The sequence below is a fragment of the Pantherophis guttatus genome, chromosome 13 (assembly GCF_059756535.1).
Source record: "Pantherophis guttatus breed Tessera chromosome 13, ASM5975653v1, whole genome shotgun sequence".
In the NCBI taxonomy this organism is placed as follows: Eukaryota; Metazoa; Chordata; class Lepidosauria; order Squamata; family Colubridae; genus Pantherophis; species Pantherophis guttatus.
The window spans coordinates 25849403-25871169 of NC_142075.1; the positions used below are offsets into that span (position 1 = coordinate 25849403).

At 40.7% G+C, this 21767-nt stretch overlaps 1 protein-coding gene across 16 annotated transcripts in view; it reads right to left on the reverse strand.

The window, feature by feature from the left end:
* TCF12 (transcription factor 12) overlaps positions 1–21767 on the reverse strand; it is a 62905-nt gene that overhangs the window by 27419 nt on the left and 13719 nt on the right. For 13 of the 16 annotated variants that reach the window (XM_034409320.3, XM_087878027.1, XM_034409313.2 and 10 more), the window contains 6 exons: positions 21298–21371; positions 19331–19399; positions 16780–16882; positions 7687–7751; positions 5425–5560; positions 4796–4848 (listed from right to left, as the gene is read on the reverse strand). In XM_034409320.3, coding sequence (XP_034265211.2) covers positions 4796–4848; positions 5425–5560; positions 7687–7751; positions 16780–16882; positions 19331–19399; positions 21298–21371 — 500 coding nt within the window. Of the gene's footprint in view, positions 1–4795; positions 4849–5424; positions 5561–7686; positions 7752–16489; positions 16682–16779; positions 16883–19330; positions 19400–21297; positions 21372–21767 lie in introns of those variants that run through there. The other 3 variants (XM_087878034.1, XM_087878033.1, XM_034409324.3) reach the window with 2 other exon arrangements.

The window sequence follows — 21767 nt, forward strand, 5'->3', positions numbered from 1 at the left end:
TCCCTAAAGGCTGCTGCAACTTTTCCCAATCTGGTCTCTTTGCCTAAGGCTGAATTGTAGGCATATGGCAGGAGAACCTAGATAGCAGAAAATGTATTAATTTTTTAGATTTAAACTAGTCAAGTATTTTGGTATTTTAAAAATCATTTAAACTCTGTTTTATACATAGTACTAATAATCTATTTACTAATAATAGTCAACTTTTTTTCAGTTGCCTCTAACTTGATTGTTGTTGCTGTTAATTGCAAAGTCATGTCCAACCCATCGCAACCCCATGGACAATGTTTCCCCAGGCCTTCCTGTCCTCTACCATCCTCTGGAGTCCATTTAAGCTTATGCCTACTGCTTCAGTGACTCCATCCAGCCACCTCGTTCTCTGTCATCCTGTTCTTCTTTTGCCCTCAATCTTTCCCAGTCTAACTAGATATTCAGAGCTTAATACTTTATTTCATAGGCAGCTGTCACTGTAAAATTCTAGAAGTTACCAGAAAGTTTTTGTTTTTAATTTAACCAATGATTTTATTTTTTCCTTGAAACATGAACTCTACTTGAAACATGAACTTTCCAAAATTAAACTCCAAAAATAGAGCTACACAGTGGTATAGTGCTGAACCAGGAGCGGGAGACTCAGGGTCCAGTTTCTCCTTGACCATGGAAGAGCCCTGAAGACTTTGGGCCAGTCACACTATTTCAGCCCAGCCCAGCCCAGCCCAGTGATTTCTTGTTTGGGAGGAAAATAGGAGGAGGAAGACAAAGTTCACTGAAGGACAGGTGGAATACAACTAAAATAAAAATGATCAGCGCAGGCGAATTATAAACAGCTTCTTAGCAGCTAGAATCCTCAGCCACATACATGCATGTTCACATAAATAGGCCTGGGGAGTTTTCTTGGCCCACAAAGAGAGCAACAGAGGACAGACTGCACTGCCAAACAAGGAAAAGCTGGACTGAGGGTAGGAAGACTGTGGAGAAACTCCGTCCTTTCTTTGTCTCCAGCTCTACTGAAAAGAGGATGACAGAATTCTGGACCTTCTGCTCCATGCAGCCATCCAAACATCCTGGGAGGTATCCACATGGGTGGAAACACGTCTTTTTTTAAAAAAAATTGATTTATATGCTGCCCTTCTCCGGAGACTCAGGGCGGCTTACAATGCGTTAAGCATTGAATTGCCCACTAGCAAAGGTGACTAGCAAAGATTTCTACAGGTTGAGAAAGGGTAGTTTATGGGAAATAAATACATACCTAAATACAGAGAGTCTTTGAAGCCAGTGTAAGTTTTTTGTCTACTCTGTCCCGAGAAGAGCTCAAAATGTCTGGTTCACACATGCTGGAACCCATGCAGAGTATATACATGCTCCCCCCGAAGGAGCCCACTGATTTATTCCAATGTGCGCCAGCAATTATGCTCTGTCCCACAAATGTGTTGCCCACCAGTAGAGGGCAACGGTTAAAATAGGAAAGTGGATGTGAACAGACCCTCTAACAGCTAAGCAGGTTCATACTTTGAGCCAGTCCTTGTCTCGAGAGAGTTCTTCTGTAATGGATTGGTTCCAGCAATTTAGGCTGCTCGGCTCAATTCTTTTGACAAATATTTCACCAATTCAGATTAAATTACAACTCAGCCTATCATAGACAGATGCAGTTTTGACTGATTCCCGTAGATTGCTGTATAATCTAAACCTATTCTGTTGTGAGAATATTTTAATGCCTAATGAAAATGCGCATGAAGAAATAGAAGCAAATTGCCACATTCTATGGCTAACGTCTATCACAAGGTGTCTTGGCATATAGCAACACCTGCATGTATGCTAAAGAGTTCCTAACAACTAAAACATCTGGCAACAGAACCAATACTGCCAAGAGAGCAGGGCTATTTTTCTTGGATGTCTTCAAGCAGAAGTTGGACAGTCATTGGGCAGGGATGTTGGACGCTTGCACAGAACAGAAAGTCCAACTCCATCTGCTCAGTGGCACCCACCCATCTGGATTCCAGCTTAGAAACATGCATTTATTTACACGGAGCTTTACAGTATGCCACACATACAAATGGCTTAACTGAAGATCTCAAAAGCAACAGCACCATTAACACAAATGCTTCTTAGGATTTTAAACCATATTTAATAGATAAGCACAGAAAGTGATTCAAGGAACAGATTAAATGTCCCATTATCATTTATATGTCCAGGAATAAGAACATTTTGCTGCAAAACCAAGAAAGCAAATGATTACTCATAACAGAATAAGAACATTTGTACAGCATGAAAAGAAAGCAATCAAGCCAAATCTTTAAGAACCTCTCTTTCATCCCTATTGGCTCCATGATCTGATAAAATGCCCTAGTCTTTTTCTGAATAGTTAGTGTTTCTCCAATAAGAACGAGAAAAAAGATATATTCATGTTTTCCCATTAGTGCAGGCACTAGCCAGCATCCGACAAAGTACTGAGAAGTGAGACAGCACCATTTTTCTTAACCAATTTAGCCTCACTGGATGATCCTAGCATTGCAAACGGCAAATTCTTTCTAAGATATATTTGCAGCTTATTTCCCCCACCCCCTTTTTAATATGTCAGATTCACCTTGCATTAAGCAGAGCTTGCATCTTATCAAGAAACCCTGCATAGAATATATGACAACAAAACAAGTATGGCCAGTTTTGGCTTTTTATTCAAAGTTTCCCATGTTCTTTCAAGCATAGAGTCTTTACTCAGTGGAAAAGAGAACTCCCAGCCTCCCAGCACTGGGTAAAACCTTTTCCAACAGGTAGCTGGGCAAAGGAGCAGAACCCCTTGGGACAGACAGGAGTTCTTGGTCCAGCCAAGACATTCACATTCAACATTTCATAAAGAAGTGGGGATTATTTCCTCAGAGCTATAGAGGATGGGACTTGAAACACTTCAGTACCGGGTTTAATTGGGCTTATGCATTAGTTTCACACGAGCCTGAATCGTTCAGCAATTGATATGCAACAGCTTAGCATTCTCTGTTAATGCAGAGATGGCCATTACTATTCAGTATCGAAAACCAAAGTATAATTTAACGAAGGAATTTGCTTTAATCTAGGCAAAATCTAGTTTATGACCACCGAGACGTCTTTGGACAGTGCTGGCTCTTCGGCTTTGAAATGGAGATGAGCACCGCCCCCTAGAGTCGGGAACGACTAGCACATATGTGCGAGGGGAACCTTTACCTTTACCTTAAGGCAAGATCAGAGCTAGTAATGGAGCTTAAATACCTTTTAAAGAATGGCAGAAAGAGTCATCTATCTTTGTGTGCATGACTATTATGCACAGGTTCAGGTGTTAATTATCTATGGTAGACTTTCTTTTCTAAGTTACTACATGGTATGTGTCATTCAAATATAGTAATTAAAAATATCATAAAAAGTAACTTGGAGTAGCTTTAAATTTTTCTTGGGAACAGAAGAGGAGGGGAAGGTTCCTATATTTAGGGATAATGGTTGGCTCTCTGCTCCTGACTTTATCAGGAAGCTTATCATGCCAGGTGCTTATGCAGAAGCTGCTTTTCTGAGGGTGTCCAGCATTAAGCATGGCTTCCAGGTTAATTGCAGCATCTTGCATCTGGGAGAAGGAAGAGGAGGAGGAGGAGCAGCTGCAAAGGAGAAGATGCACGGAAGCAAGTTGCAGCTCCAGCTTCCACTCCAAGCAGGCACTGTGGGGGCCCCACTGGCTTCGCTCCTGCCCTGAGCAGCAGCAGCGCATCCAATTCACCCTGCACAACTCTTGAGCTATAACTCATCCAAGCGCTGCTGAATAAAAACCCAACACCTCCATTTGCACAACAAAGAAGTGAGTTCTTGTGTGCTCTGAAAGGGAGGGGGGATAAAGGGCCCTGCTTTTATCTGATATGGATTTTAAATGCAGATACGTTTAACAATTTTCTTACTTTACTGAATGAAACATGGTTAATATTTCAAACTTCCAAAGCGTAAGATTATCATAGTTGATAATGATCTTTTTACCAAGCCCTCCAAACCATTTTTCATCAGCCTTTTATTCTCAACGGATAAAAAAAATGTGCAAGAGGATCAACAAACCGGCTGCTTGAAAGCCTTTCTGATGCTCAGCTCAAGTTAGAAAAGGCTTAATGAAGACTTGAAAATTCACCAGGGCTTCACAATAAGCATCAGACTTGGTGATTTATGCATATTAGTAACCTCAGTCCTATTGAAGCAAGCTGAGCTGTACATGTCCTACCAATCGAATTTCAAGGTCTTCAATATCACTGGGATCATTAGCAATGTAAATTTTACCATTTTCTGCTATTAATCTCTGTCCTCCTGTTCAGAAACATAATGGCTAATTAAACATCAAAAGATGTATATCAAGAGACAGTTCCTGGGACACTCCTTTCCCCTTGGATTACAGGAACTAGCAGGTAAAACTGAATAGGAGTTCCACAAATTGCTGCTGGCAACTCTAAAAATCCTAGATTTAATGGGAGGACCAGACCTGGGACCTGCCCTCTACTCTGTCTCAGTATTACCACCTCAAAAACTTTTGTTCTTAATGCTTAATGAGTTTGTTGCATGTGCCCCTCCCCCTCCCCCTCTGTATAATCACAGATCTCTCTGGAATCCTCTTTCTCTGTTCAAATCTAAGGCAACCTATGCACAACACTTTTTCTTTCTGCATAAACGGCCACAGGATTGCATTCCAATTTTATTTTTTAATTTGTCTCCTTCCTTGCTGACAAGCTTGAATCTTTATGACTAAGAAAGTTAGATATATAAGTGTGTACTTCTAATTAAAAGGTTAAAAACCTCTAGGACTTACAGAAGACGGCAAACCAGGAGGCACCTTCCTTACTTTTTTTGTCTGCAGAGAATCTGCACAGAAAAAAAATGCTTTAATTAATAGGAAAATGTAGCAGTATTGAAATAAAGTGACACAACACAGTGCAAAGAGAACTCAGAAGGTCTACTTGAAGCCACTGGGTGAGGTCCTTCAATAGCTATCATCAGAATAGTCCTGAATTTGTAATATGAAGGACATTCCAAATGTGCTTTCTCAGTATAAATTACAACAAATTCCTTTCTATAACACTGAATTATTAGATAATTAAATTGAACAGTTAAATCTGATGAGGAAGTAAGCAATTTACACTATTATCCAGACTAGAAAATATTTTACACACACACACACACACACACACACACACACACACACACACACACACGATATTCTGTGTGAATGGGAGGGAGGGGGGAGGGAGAAACTTGGAACAATTATCAGCAACTTCTACCCTCCAGGCTATTAAAGCGCAGTTCCCTTCTGCAGCCTCTTCCTCTCCCTTGCTCCCATTTCTAACTCAAAGATTTTGTGAAATATATCTTATCCAAGAAATGAAGCCTATAATCTGATGTGTTCCCTGGGGAAAAAGGGGCACAACTTGACTGACTCACCAAAGGAAGATGAATCACGAAGGGACCTTCGTCGTGGATTTGCAGAGGAAAATGGATAATATGGTGTTCCAGTTTTTCCTGAGCAAGCCAGGGGGCCTGGGCTTCCAACGCCAATGTCAGACTGAAGCCGACTTGTCTGTAAACAAAATAAGTAATACCTGACTCTATTTACATAATGGTGGGAGGTGATTATCATCATCAATGGAAACATAGCTGTGCAGGTTTGCGGTTTGCCCATATTAAGACAAAGGAACAATCCTTATCAAAATTCAGAAGACTTTTTGGAAAACAAAGGTTTAATGCGAGGCACTAATCCGTAAGCTATGTTTTGTAACTCATGATGGCTAAGTTCACAGAATAATGAGCATATTATGGTTTAATGTGCTCTGTATTAGGCCAGTTTTAGATAACTTTCTAGTTTAGTAACAATAAGGAAGGGTCTGATGGCGCAAAGGTTAGAATACAGAATTATTGCAGGCTGACTCTGCTGACTGCCAGCAGTTCGATCTTGACCGGTTCAAGGTTGACTCAACCTTCCATCCTTCCGAGGTCAGTAAAACAAGGACCCAGATTGTTGGGGGCAATAAGCTGACTCTGAAAATCGCTTAGAGTGCTGTAAAACATCATGGAGCAGTATATAAGTTTAATTGCTATTAAAAAGGGCTTTACTCAAAGACATAAGGTTTCTTTTCTACTCCTGCTGTTTCCTGAAAAAAGCCCACCAAGTTTATATGAATTACTACTGGTTGCCAAATTAAAATTAATATAGATGTAATTAACGCATCCTATTGCTTTTACTGTCTTGCAAATAATAAAAGAATTACAATATTAAGATCAATTCCATCCAGAGGTCATCCGATGGAGACAGAATACACTCCTCTAAGAGTAATACTGATATCAATAAAGAAGCTTGGTATTATCAAGATCTCACTTCCTCTTGATCACTTAGTTGTCTCAATTCTCCACATGAACTTTGGTTCAGAGAGATGTTATGCATAGACCAACGGAAGTCTCCCAGCCAACTGAAATCTCATTTTCTATACTTATAACCAAATCTTTGAAAAAAAAGGGTCCGTTTTAAAAGTTAAAAGAAGGTATTTTGCATATGCTGCTCTTCATTCCAAAGCACTTATTTCAAATGCTATTTCCAGCCTAGTTACCTGACGTTCCTCACAGGCCCACTTGGTCTTCAAGGCCTTCCGCCCTCTCCCATGAAGCTGGGGTAGTAGGGCATGATCAGAGGGTTGAGGAGGGTCTTCAAAGGCAAAGCCTGAGCCCAGGGTTAAGTTCTATCAGCACTGGGGATCTTTTGCGTTGATGCATTATATGCTTCCTTCCTCCTTAGGTTTCCAAGCAAGCTTCACTCTTTTTCTGTCCCTCCTCAGGAGCTTCTCCTATCTTCCTCAAGAATTTCTGATTTTTCCCAATGGTCTCTAGAGCAGAAATTCTCCAATTAACCCTTTCACCACCCTCTCCAAAGAGAACCCAAAACTGCACTTCCGTCAGGTATCGTTTGAGTTCTCCTCAGAGAAGATGACTTTACTGCTCAGTCACATGCAGATTAGCACAAGACGCCTTCGTTCTCCAGCATGCTGCTTGAAGTTACCCTCCATGTTTCCTGAAAAGCTCCCACACAATCCCTGTTCAAGAGATTATTGAGCTTGGAATTTTGTTTTATAGGGGAAAAAATTGAAGAGGCCGCAGTCTAAAACAAAATATAGCAGCTTCTTAATAGAATAAATTATGCAATCAATGACAACTAAATAGTGAAATGCTGACATTTGCTGATACTTTTTCATTTTATTTCTTTGAAAGCTGGGTAAAAAGAAGCCTAATAATCTTTGAGTAAAAACATACACCATAATATTGGGAATTTCTGGTTCTTCTGCCTGGAAACCAGATCACAGCTGTTGAGGAAAGGTAGTTTGCGTGAGAATGGGGAGATTTGGTCATTTTCCTTCAGTCCAAACTGCTCCACAAAATTATAAAAATTCTCACAATTTTTGAGAAAAAGTAGGAGTGCCACATTCACTGTCTGGAGCTTCTCGGAGGAAGGATAAAACAGAAATCTAATAAATAATACAGGAAACTTTGTTCTGTCACAACTCCAACAGCCTTGAAATATAAAGATAATGTGTTCATCTGTTACTACTGTATTGTAAAAGTGTAGGAATATGTGTGTGTGTGTGTGTGTGTAATTTGTATTAAGAATTTCAAAGAGAAAAAAAAAACTAATGGCAACTCTTTAAATGGCAGATCTACCTGACAGCCTGAGAGCCCGGCATCTTGACCAAACATTGGAAACTGACTCCTTTCAGAGGCTTTTCCTAGAAAGCAAACAAACTTAAAAATGAATGCCCATTATAGACATACTGAGAACTTCCTAATGACAGAATTTTACATTTTAAAAGGGAATATAAATTAAAAACCAGCACAATGTTTAATGAAAGCAGTAAATAATTTGGAGGAAGACAAAAGACTTAAGAATACTTCCAAGGTTTGACCCACCTTGATAGCATACAAAGCACAACATGCTGATACTTCTCAGGATCAAGATTATTTTCCTGTGCAAAGCAAATTCCATTTGCCTGTTGCTGTTAAGGAGGACTAGCTCAGGCCTCTTGATAGCTTTGCACCATACAGGATCAACCTTCTTAACTCTCAAGACTCTTTCCCCCCGCTACGTATACAAAATGGACTGTGTGTGTGTGTGTGTGTGTGTGTGTGTGTGGGTCTGTATACAGCGTGTGTGTGTGTGTTTGTATACACACACACACACAATTTCCTTTTAAGAGCAGGCATCAGAATTTAAGTTTTCATGCGTGCCAGTGTGTAGACACAAAAATGGTAATGAAGGTTATTTATCATATACTTTATCATGCCATCACCTTCTAAAATAATAAATGTGTGTATTTCTCCCCCAAAGTACAGGGTTGGGTCTCGGTCTCATAACCCCGCAATCAAAATGTCTCCTGATGAGGTTCATCAAACACATTTTGTTGGCCAGGCAGTCACACAGTGAAACTGCAAATTGAGGACCCCATTTCATGGGTTTTGGATGCAACTAACCTGATTTCTATCTCAACTTTCCTCATAAGAACAAATTCATATCCATAATCAAAATCAAAACCAATAACAGTTACCCAGTCAAGCAATTAAGTGCTCCAAAAACTGCCAGATGCCAACGAAGGAAAATAATACCCAGCAGGCCCATTTTTTCTCAAACAATATTAACCCTGCTGTTCACGTTAACCTGTCTGAGCATTTTCTTCCCATAAATCAAAAGCCCAGCTCCAACTGATAAACAACCCTTGAGTTATGTCATATTTCAGGCAGGGTTTAAAATAACATGTTAGCATAGTGGTTCCCAAACTTTTTCAGTCCACCACCCCCTTGGTGCTACAAACTCATCCTCAGTGCCCCTCACCCCCTATAAATAGTATTGTTCGGAATAGCGGTTTGCACGACCCACCAAGGAAGATAGTAACAGTAAAATTCACAATATTAGCACAATAGCAAAATACTAATATTGGAAAAATAACTGTGAGGCAGCAGGAAAACTTTAAATTTGCCTAATGAAAATCCTGGGGTGGGGGTGGGGAACCGTGGCTAAGCCCCTGGCTTTCAAGGATCTCCCTCCCATCAGGGCCAGCATCAGCTTTTCCTCACTGGCTGCAAGCCCCCTTGAAAGCCCCTCGGGAGGGGGCTGCTGCCTTGTTTGTTGGACTTTATGAGTAAAATAGCCAGGCTAGAAACTATAAAGGCTAAAATATTTTAATCAATTTTTATTTTTCAACTTAAATTTAAAATTTTTAAAAATGGTGATAAAAATATATTACCCTGCGTATTTTAAGTAAAAATAGCTGGTTGGGGGTGGGGTGGGGAGATACCATTTCATGCCCAGCAGCTACAGAAAAGCAGGCCATGCAAAACTGACCATTTGGGAAGGTTGATGGCTTACCAATTTATGCCAGCAATTTTCTTACCGCAAGGAGCATGGAGATGCTTACTCCATTAGTGAAAAACTATGATTCAGAATCTTTTAACAAGGTGCAGCCTCTTTGAAGTCAAGCTACATTCCCTGCAGTCCACAAACTCTGCTCGGCGGTACTTTGGAAAGAGCTTTCCACCCAAACCCCACCAGGGCCTAGTTCTGCCTTTTTCAAAGTTAATTGAGGTTTTAGATCGGCCATCAATTGAAGAAAAATCCATAGCACAAGCGAACATGTAATTAACTGTGTATTCATTACAAATAAGTATCAAGACCCAAATAATGAAAGATAACACTGATATTTAAAGAGAAAAGCGAATCCATTTAGTCACTAAAAATCAATAGGTTAAAAAAGTCTGCATAATTACAATTAGACTGATAGTCATCCTAGTGGCATCTCAGAGAAGCAACTCTGGCAAAGCCAAGAAACTTATTTGGAGGTGAGGCCACCATGATATTTTTCCCAACGGCCTACTGCTAACTTCTATGCAAAGGGGCACTGAATTAGTCTTGTTGTGAATGAACAACTGGAAAAACTACAAAATCTTTTGCTAAACAGAAACAGTGATTTAAACAAGGAATTGCACATGCCCTAAACAGTTTAATTAGTGTATTATTTATTTCATTAATATGTTTAATCAAATTGATTTTTAACAGCAGAGATCAGTATATTTTACCTTTCCTGAAAAATCAGCCCTTGATAAACAGATCTTTGGAGCGCTACAGCTTCTTCTATATAAAATGCACAAAATCATGCAAATCCAATTGTATCTAAAATAAGGCAACAAATAGCTTCACTACCCTATGACTGAACGGTATTACATGTACTCCTTTGCCGTTAACCCCTTCTTACAGCACAGTTCGCAATGGTGGATGGCTTCAGGGGTGGGCTCTACTTACCTTTACTACTGGTTTGCATCGTGCCTGCGCATGAGTTCTCTTCTGCGCATGCGCAGATCACTTCTGATGACGTCCGGGTCAGTGGGTGGAGCCTCCCGCCAGTTTTACTACTGATTCTTGCAAACCGGTCCAAACCGGGGGCAACCCACCACTGGATGGCTTGCTCGCCTGCAAGAGCCAGGTGGGACAGCGGGATTCCCTAAACTCCAGGCCGAAAAGCCATCCCAGTTGAACCTTCATCAAATCACTCCAATGGCATCTCTAGCCCTGAACTTTGCTTTGTTTTTTTTGTAAAGGATAAAGTGGAAGGACCTGTATTCTCAGCCCCAGATGTAACTGCTATGCAAGCAAGGTAAGTTGATTAAAAACAGAAACCAAAACCAAGTTCTACACAAGTCTGAGTATTTCATTTAGTTCTAAACTGCTTGAATTCAGGCAATATACATTCAAAAAACCTCCTAGACAAGATGCTGTGCAAATGAAGCTCCACCGACTACAGTGGAGGAGATAATCAGAAGGCAACAGTTTATTAGAGAAACACCATTCCAAACAACAGAACAAAGTCGGAAGGGACACAGTTCCTTTTACCATAAATAAAATGGATTGACTAAAGCAATTGCTTCCTGGAAGAATATTTCAAGAAATGTGTTGTGCTGTTTACACTTTGAGGCTTCTGCTACAGATACCCTTCTCCCTTGGGAGTGATGAGCCAAAACCGCTCTTCTCATGGCCTATTATCATTTTAATTACATTCTCCTCCCAACGGTCTTCTTCTTGGACTGCCACAGTTTAGAAGCAGTTACTAAGAACACACAGAACATTGACTCACAAACTAAGGTATAATTATTCTTCACAGCTTAATAAAAATAATTATGGTGGTAAGCACATTGTTACTTCAATAGCCTCTTTTTGCTGACCTTTGAGTTGCCTACTGGTTACTTTAAAATTGATGATTGTACAAAAATGGAGAACTAGTGCTTCACTTTGATTGATAGTTTAGAGGTCCAAATTTCACTTCCTCTTTGTATGCAGACAAACCAAGTGAATTTGCCATAATTTACTGAAACGATGGAGGGGCTTTGTGTGTGTGTGTGTGTGTGTGTGTGTGTGTGTGTGTGTGTGTGTGTGTTTGTACTTGGCATTTACTCAATGCTCCAATATATTCTTCATTCAATTTGTATAGATGCCTACTTACCATGTGACTTGGGCATGATTGCAAAAACTCATCAAAACAAAAATGAAAAATAAATCACTAACAGAGTATAGAAAAAAAACCAGGTCCTTGGGGCCACTAAGATATGAGGGGTTACACTGTTCCACAGGAGAGGTGCAGAGGCACTTCTGGGTCCCACCAGGTAATGTGGTTTTAACTAAAGGGATGTGGAACATGCCCTGGGATCTTGCATGTGGGATCTTGTGGAAAGTGGAAATAGCTGGAGACAAATAGCCCCACAAATAACTCAGGCTTCTGCCTTAAATGGCTTTCAAGGTGATAACCAGCATCTGGAACTGAATCTTAAACAACTATAGACAAACATTTTGGAGAGAAAGCAGGGAATGGGAGAGATGGAAGCAGGTCATGAACTGGGATATGTTGCAGAAAATACTGTAGAAGAGACAGAAGTTAGTCTCGCTTTCTCCAAAGTCTATCATAGAACAGGTTAATGGAAGGGCTTCTTGCACAAAACAGAGGAATCGGGATGGTTTAAGTAGTTCAAGGGACCCACAGATGTAGATGCCAGGGTAACTCATTCTGATGCCCATTTCCCACCGCCAGAGCCAGAAATCCAAGGTACCCATGAGTGACAGGGAAAAGGGGCCATCACTTGCTTGCCCAGGTTCCACTGTGAGTTTCCACCCAGCATGTTGTGCTTGAGGGGCCACTACCCTCTATTAGTGCTCTAATCTTATGTTGTGAACTGATTATACTTTTCCTAAAAATATTCACTCAACATAAACTCAAAGCACCAATACAGATTTATCATACACACACCCCTTCTGTATGGCATGGAGTGCCTGAAAATAAAACTGCTACGTTATTGTAATGTGATTCACAGAAGAATGTTGATAAAAATGAATATTCTTCTAGTCTCATATTCATGTCTTTAATATGGGGGTTGCATAACTCAGAAATACAACAGTGCTTCATTAGGGCTAAACTTATTTAAAGCAAGTATTTTTATAGGCCTATTTGGACAGTCACAAATAAACCTTCCAAGCCTCCAGTTCTTGGCATGACCTGGTGACCCAGGCAGAGAAGATGCTCAAAGAGCAGAACTCTTGCAATTCTGGCCTCCAGAGGAAAAACAATAAATTGCTAAGAAAACACACCATCAAACCCTAAACACAGCATCAATTTCAGTTAATTACAGCCTTGTCAGCAATGTGATTATTCAAACAGCTCGTGCAAATGTTAATGAGTCTTATTTGCATATTTATTTTTTCCTTTGTTGAAATGTCATTATTACATTCTACAATGATGAATAGTGCTGATGAAGTGGCCGGATATGTAATTAGTCATAAGGTGGAGTGAACTGATCAATTATGGAAAAAACTGTGATTAAGAAATAATCAAATGAGAAAAAATTAAAAGTAAAAAAATGAAAACGTCCAGATAATGATTTATCATTTTGATTTCAAAACTCATTTACAATAAAGCCTTTTTTCAAATAAGTGAGATTGTAAGAATAGATTAATCAGTTATCCGAAACAATAAATATATTCTGCAAAAGCAGAGCTGGACCAATATTTTTCAGACATTCTCAAAAGTCTATTTGACAAAGATTTTCATAAAGGATTGTCATCCTTCTATAGTTGAAACTTGCACATCTTTAGCTTTGTAAAACATATGGAAATGGGGGAAAGCATGGCTTAAAATATTGCTTTATTTTTAAAAGGAACATTTTCCTTAGTCTTTTGTTATTGCTTGTTTGTTATTTGCTGGGGAACACATTACTGAAGACCAGATGGGGACATTCCACATGACCAAACCAATCTATCACCTCTGCGGGACGCAGGTGCAATACAGCCGTGCAGCAACACCCCCATTTCACAGTCTATTGGACACAAACACACGATCGCCAATCAATGGCACCCCAAGGACTTTAGATGGGGGAGGCTCTCTCGAGTCTTACTGGTCCATGCCTGATGACTTCATAATCACATCATTATATTCACTGGAAGATACAAACTAGCATTTTAATAACCTCCACTGAAAGCGCTTCACGACGTGCACATTATTAAGAGCATTCTTTGCAATGAAGTCGCTGATTTATATGGCATAAGGCTGAATTATATGAAGTTGGAAATTTCTATCTTAAAAAGTGTTTCTGTTCAGCCCCTGTGTCCTAAAAACTTCATTCATCTTGACTAAAAGACTAGGAATTTAATCTCTGCACAGAGAAATGATAATATATCAAGCTAACCTAGGTAGAAATTTTAAATAAAGTAAACATTTTGTACAGAAAACTACACTGCAGTCAAATAGGGTCACTTCACATTTTATTCAGAACTATTTTCTGAAGTGATGGCTATGTCCATTTTAACTGTATGCCAGGACAATCAATCAAAACGCCAGCAAGGGTTCTATAGTCTTCATAGAGAACTACTGGCCAACTGGTCTTTTTCCTCTCCGGGGCCTTCTGGACCAATATTTTTCTGGCCATCCCTGCCCCATGTTCTAAAACTCACTGGGCACTGGAAGGGGCAGCAGAGAAGCAGACAGGGAAACTCTGTTAAGCAGGTTACCTGCAACACTGTCTGTACAGCAGCAGGAGAGCGCGTGCATGTAAGTTGCCTCCTTCTCAAACTTTAGACAGACAAGCGATGGATCAATGTGTACAGAAAAGAACGAACCTCTCAGGTCTGCTTCTCTAGATTGCTATTCTGAAAGGGAGCGAGCTTCCCCAGGCCGGCAAGCGGGACCCGAGTGAGATTCCTTGCTCCTACAATGGCTTCCTTCGGACTTACTGTAGCACCTGCTTTCTAAAGCCCAAGAAGAGTGCGGGGCAGAAGAAGACCAGCACCTGGATCGGTAGATCTATCTCCCTCTCATGGTCGAAGTGATCTGCAACCACAAGGCCAGCAAATTCAAAAGCAGAGGAAGTGGACAGTAACCCCTTTGCTCCTTGACTTGGGATGGCCTCTGCTCCCAGCTTCATGGCCTCTGTGTCTGGACAACAGCTATCAGGACCCATGAGGTCTCAGTTAGACTATTCAATATTTTCTTTTGTATAGCAAGAGTTCAAACTCACTTTCTTTTATTTCCTAAAGCCTGAACATAACTGTACAGACAGTAAACTTTATGAATCAATATTACTCCTGATTGTTCATTGACTGGTTTCATGGGCCAATATAATTACTTTCTCAGTTATTTCTGCTCTGCATAAACCCTCATCTGAAAACCTGCATTTGAACAACTGCAGAAAGCTGCACATATTGTTAGTTGAAAAACGTCTGGACAAAATGAATTGTTTCTGAAACCATCCCCTATATTGCACATGATTCTGAAAAAGAAAGTAAGCTAAAAGCAAGTTTTTAGTTTTAATTTAAATCATTAATACAAAAATAGCTTTAAGGCACAGTAATTAGAGCACTTAGAGAAGATAATTTACTTCCCCAGGGAGAGGCACATTTCTTCTAAGTTGCATCATAAACATTCTGTATTTTTCCTTCTTTCCTCAATTCATTTATAATTGAAATCTATGAATTCTAATAGTTACTATTACTCCATTGCAACTATTTATCAAATTAACAATATCACAGCAAAAAATGCACTCATGAATTTGTCAGTCAGAGACTTTTCTTTAATAACCAGTTAGTTACTGTTAATGTAAAACATTTAATTCTGTACATGTTGTCCTCTTAACAAAATTAGAATTGGAAACATAAATCAGTTCAATATAATTTCCTCTGACAAAAAACACTTCAGATGTCTAAACCAATTTTAAAATTCATCTTCTAAAAAAGCATAATGTTCATTCCTGAATAATTATCCTTTTCTATTCTTCAGCATTTTTTTGCTCCCGTAATGTAAAAGATCATTAAGGTGTTTTAAAACTCCACTGGTCAAGCCACCAGAAATTAATAATCCACTATCTTTCCGGGCAAACATGCCCATGGCTGAACATAGAATAATAGAAAATAATAAAATACCATTCTGCTGACAAATAACTATTTTTAACGATGCATTGACAGGATTTATGAAAAGCTTATGAAATTACACCATTTCAAATACTGTGGAAAATAATCCATTAGACTACCAACAGGGAAAGCCTGAGCAAGCTAGTTTAAAGCAAATGCATAAGAATCAGCTTCCCCCTCTCTCAAAAAGCAATACACTTTGGGAAAGAAATACATGGAGTTTCAAGACTTGCTTATGAATGACATCAGACATCCCCTTAGGCATAATAGGGTTTAACACAGGTTGTTAACTCAGTCATTATAGTTTGTAAATCACATTATTGCCAACTGTGGCTTCCTCTAAAACCTAATTGGTTAAATAAGCCATGCTGAGGTACCACAAAGTACAACGCCCTGCAACATGCACCCTCTCCTAGGGCCTCAAGGCACACAACACAGTTGCTGAAAGAGAGAGAGCCCTAATGGACACTTACACAGGTGGCTGCAGATTCAAAGAATTAAGAGATTAGCATGAAATTTGATATCACTGCAGTGGCAGTTCATCTCTTCCATGGATTTGCAAGTGTCAATAATGGCAGTGATTTTTTCCAAATATACTTGAGCAGAGTACTGCAGTCTCCGCCTTTATTTAACAAGTCCAAACACTGCAAACCCTTTCTTTGCCTTGCCAGCACCACTGACCCAAACTACAGCCCATCCCAACTCCTCTGTTCTGTGTATCTGCCACAGTTTACCTTTGTTCTCTATCCACAATCGTTGAATTATTCACAGAACTTCTCTACTGGGGACCTCTCCTCCTCCTTTACTGGCATTGGACGCCCCCTTGCTCTTCCCCTCCCTGCTTTCCTTTTTTCTGGTGACTCCCACATTGAATGGCTTCTGCCAAAAATAACGGAATAACAGAATTGGAAGGGACCTTGGAGGTCTTCCAGTCCAACCCTCTTCTCTGTATTCTTTCAGAGTCTCAACATCTTTTTTATATCATGGGTGCAAAAGTGTGGTCTTACCGAGGCCTTCTAAAGTGATACTAACATTCATGTGATCTTGATCCAATCCCTCTGATAATGGAGCCTAGGACTTGTATTGGCTTTTTGTGCAGCATATTCAAGTGTTTGTCCACTAGGACTCCAAGATCCCTCTTGGAAATACATGAAATAGATGCGTGGGGTCCTGCTATGACCAACTTCTAATGCCTCAGTGTTGGCACTGACTGCTTGCTCCTGCCTGATCATACCAATGGCATTAATCTAGAAAAAAAAAAAAAAAAGGGGGGGGGAGGAACCATTTTTCAGGGAGCAACACAGAAATTAATACCAACTTACCTATCAGATTTGAATTCAGGAAAGGAGTTGGAGATAATCTTTCACTGGGTCCTAATTGTTCATCACTCAACTGATCACCATAGGAAGGAGTTTCTATAAAACCCTATGCACAAAGAACAGTATTTAAGCAGCTATTATTTTGCAGCTCCACTTACTCAGTTCAAGTAAACTGAAATGAAAACATGGATGTACAGTGGGTAATTTTTTGATGAAATTGGATTTTAAATGTTGGTGTCACAGAATATATATAAACTGACCATTTTTAAACTTCCATCATACTATAAATGCTATAGTATGGTTTTTCATAAATGAATGTCAAGAGACTTCAATATCTTCCATAAAACAATTGCAAATGTATGATTTTTAATTACACCATTGGGAATTTGCTACTCTTTATGCTGGATGTCAATTTTGGGTGGAGCAGGGTCTCGATTGCATGCAGAAGCAGCTCAAATATTTCTGGTTATGGCCACAATGATGCTAAGCTACAGTATACAAAGCTCTTCCCAGTTCTTCTGACAGAAATTCCAGGGAGAAAATAGCACTTTGACCAGGGGTGAAATCCAAAATTTTTCTTCTTCAGCTCTGACAGGATAGTGGGGAAAGGTCAGAGCTGAAGAAGCTTCTTGGATGAGAAGTGAAAAGTCTTCAAAAGAAAAAACAAGAAAATCCAGTTGCCTCCTGAAAAAGCACCTTTAGGACATTTTATGTTGGAAGTTTTAAATTGTTGATTCTATATTGTAGATCAGGGATCCTCAAACTACAGTCTGCGGGCTGTATACGGCCCGCCGAAGCAATTAATCCGGCCTGCACGGCACCATGAGGCTGCCCCGCCCACCCCTGCTCTTCGGCTGAGCGCAGGCCTTAATTGGTGGGCAGCTGCGGTGAGCAGAGCGGTATGAGCCCAGTGGGATGTAACTGAAAGTTAGACCAATGGTGGGGGAGAGAAATTCACTCCAGGCCCGCTGTGCTAGGCTGAAGGGCCGACTTGGGGGCGTCGGGGTGGACACAGCGAGGCTCAGCCACCTTTCGCTGCTCTGGGCTGGGCAGCAGTTCGGCTTTCCCAGCTGGCTGGGACCCTGATCCCCACCTACTCTTCCCTTTCTCCCATGGCTGGTGGTAGAGAGGAAGGCGAGCCATTGCTGTTCGTTCCCCCAGCCCACATCTCACCCCCCCCCCCCCACTCTCCGCAGCTGCTGGGCCTCATCTGCTGTGGCTGCCAGGGAGCACGAGGCTGTGCTGCCCACATCGCTCCTCTGCCAGCTGGCTTCCCCGCTGGCTTGTGACCTTTGGCCGAGCGCAGGCCTTACTTTCGTGGGCAGCCGCAGTGACCAGAGCTCTGTGAGCCCCACGGGCTGGAACTAGAAACTAAGGCCAACAGCGGGAGAGGGAAATCCGCCCCGCTAGGCTGAAGGGCAGCCGGGGGGGGGGGGAAGCGGCTGTGGACGGCAAAGCTCAGCCGCCTGTCGGGCCTGCCTCTCGGCTTCCGTGGGGCCTCTGGGCACCTGCCGCACAGTCGTCTTTCCCTCTGCCTTGGGCCCTGCATCCAGCCCGCAACTGGGAGATGCATCACCCAGTGCAGTGCTCTTCCCAAGGGCCATCTGCTCATCCACCCGCCAGCCAGTGGAAGCGGCGCATCACCTTGCACCTGTCCTTGTCCTACTCCCACCCAGCTGCCGGCTCGATGCAAGCAGAGGCTGCTGGTTGGAGCGAGGGAACTGCAATGCTGGATTGAGAGTGCCAAGGCATAGCTAAAATTGTAAAAAAAGGCTGCGCGGCTGTGGCGGAAAGAACCGGAGCAACACCTGGCAGTTTGGATGAGAAGGCACGAGCGAGGTGGTGGCTGCTCTCTCCGATAACTGAGCCCACCGTGCCAATTTGTGGGCTCATCGTAGCCACGCTGATAAATTGGCTTTGTTTAAAAAGTTAGAGGACCCCTGTTGTAGATATTTTGCTTTTGATAAAAATACTGTTCAGACTATAATTGAAAAGGTGTCATATAATGGAATCAATAAATATCTGCCCATTAGGATTATCCCATTTCTAAAAGCAGACATTTCTGGAATCTGACAGTTACCTCTTACCTCCTCAACCATCAAGACTTCCTCGGATTCATCTTGGTCACCCCAATACTGCGCGGCCAGATGGTCTGAATGCCATATTAATGCACTACTCCTGAATTGTAGCCCTTCCTCTATGCCTACCCTCCTATCTGACTGTATCCACCCCTTGACTAAAATAGAGCTTTCTCCGTAACACCAGCTGGTCAGATGGAAGGCACAAAGGGGAGCCGGGGTTGTGGCCACAACAAGTTTCTTCTCTGCCAGGACCAGGTTTAGTTCAATAGGCTTCCCTTCCTCCAACAGGATTCTCTCACATGCAGACTATTCCTGGAATGCTATTTCTTCATTCTATGATTTAATGGGCAATCTATAGAGCCAGGAAAGTTTCCTGTTTGGCATTTCAGGGAGACTGGTGTAAAAATATAAAGGAGATAAAAGAGAAGAGAAATTCTACAAAGAGTCACCTACATACAAGAAGTGAATCCTACCTCCTCGTGTTTCAGTTTCTCCAGAGCTGTTGAAATAACTGAGCTTTTCCCAAGAAGGCTGCCATTTTCCTGTAAAAGAAAAAAAAACATTTAGCATAATGTACCAGCCTTTACATTTCTAAACAAACAAATAATCATAAGAAAACCGATGATTTCAGTTTTGATGAAACTGATGAGGCTGATCAGTGGTCTATTTGGACAGTAGTTTATATCATGAATAACTGTATAAATTATACACACACATACTTGGTGCTCTTGGAGAGATTAGTAACTTGAAGCATACATCCCACTTAAGAACCATGCTGTCCTGGTATACTTATAGTTCCTTATACTATTAATGAGATGGTGACATGTTTATAACCCACTTATCTCCAAAAGCACTTGCCAACCTTTAAGAAAAGAGCATACAAACTCTCATAAAAAATAAAAAAGCTATAATCAGGGTTTGATGCTGCAGTGTTGGCCACAATGACCTAAGTGCAGCTGGGATTCCCCTTGTGTTAGCTAGCTAGGGAGACATTACAATTCTAGTTATCAAAGTACTCTTCAAGTAACTTATGGTTGTCGGTTTTTTGCTTGAACGTTTTATATTCTACTAGAGGGGTGAACCTCTAATCCAAAACACGTCATTAAATAAAATAAAATAAAATAAAATAAAATAAAATAAAATAAAATAAAATAAAATAAATAAATAAATAAATAAATAAATAAATAATATTCCTGATAATCACTGTAATCAAAATAATTGAAGTGGCTAGGAATTGTAATTAAACAACATCTGGAGGCACACATATTATATATTTTTAAAATCCCATCTTTATTATTTTATAATAAAGAGGACCGCCTGCTGCTACCGATAACCTCCCACCGGCCAATACGCTCTCACAGAGAGGGCCTCCTCAGGGTGCCGTCGGTCAAGCAATGTCGGCTGGCGGCCCCCAGGGGGAGAGCCTTCTCTGTGGGAGCACCCGCCCTCTGGAACGAGCTACCTCCCGGAATACGGCTGATTCCGGATCTCCGCACTTTCCGTAAGGCCCTGAAGACGTTTTTATTTCAGCAAGCCGCCCTGGCCTGAATAGGTTTTATGGGTTAGTTTTTTAATTGTATTGCTAGGAATTTTAAATTGGGGTGGCCGTTTAATTTATTTTTAATTATTTTAACTTTTATATTGTATGTTATTTTAATTCTCAGCTGTTTACTGCCCTGAGTCCCTTCGGGGAGAAGGGCGGGATATAAATTTAATAAATAAATAAATAAATAAATAAATAAATAAATAAAAATAAGTAACTCGAGGTGGCAAATATACACAATGCTCCTTCCTCCTCCTCCTTTCCCCACAATAACCATCTTGTAAGGTGGGTTGGGCACAAAGTCACCCACCCAACTTTCATGCCTAAAGCAGGATTAGAATTTGAGTCTTCTGGTTTCTAGGCCATAGGCTGGTGCTTCAACTAACAATCTAAAACCATTTAATTCTAGTAGTAAAAACTATTTTCTTCAGCATGACCCAAACTATTTCAAACAAGTATGCTATATTACCAATTCTACAGGTAAGAATTACTTCAATTGCTTAACTGGACTTGCATAAATAGAACATGATGACAATAAACAAGTAATTAAACCTAACATCCACATTTTGGCTGGGGACACGAAATGTTTGATGGAAAGCTTTCATGAGGAAACTGCAATCAGGAAAACTGTGGCAAACTTGAGGCCTCTCTGGACAGTAATGAACTCTTGATTCAAACCTCGTGCTCCCAAACCTGGACAGATGCTGTAACACATGTTCAGATCTGTTCACAAATTTCCCTAGCTGGTATCTCATCTTCTGATTAGTTATTTGTGTTGGAAAATAATTCAGAGTTGCTCATTAAAAGCACCCCAAGGCAAATACATGTTCAGGAAAGTGCTCAGATATTGGATATTCCTGTAATTGGCTTTAACCTACAGTTAAGTTATCCTCTTACCCTTGTAGGTTCGTAGGAAGGACTTGACTGACTGCTTGCTTCCCAAGGTATCACTCCTGCTCGTTCCTCCATAGCTATCAATAGAAAGAAAATGCATGCTCTGTAATAAAATGCAAGTACTCAAATCATGGGTTTAAATTATGCTCAACTTTCAATCGCCTGAAAGCATTCAGAAGATACCCCAGGGCAGCTTTCTCCTGACTACTCACACCCAAATTAGGTGACAGTTTGTATTAAGTGAGGATATATTCTGAAAAAATGCTTTAAACTTAGTTACACTGAATCACATTTGCCTGTTAATGACAAGGCAAATTGGGAAGCTCTTCTTTGTATTTCTTTCAATCTGTTTGCCACGTAGCAATATCTGTGATCTTACATACTGTAGAGTCAAGCTTGATTGCAAGTCATTCACAAATATTATGAAATTCAATATTTCCTTGCTTTCTTCTCTATCAAATGCTTTTTGGAAA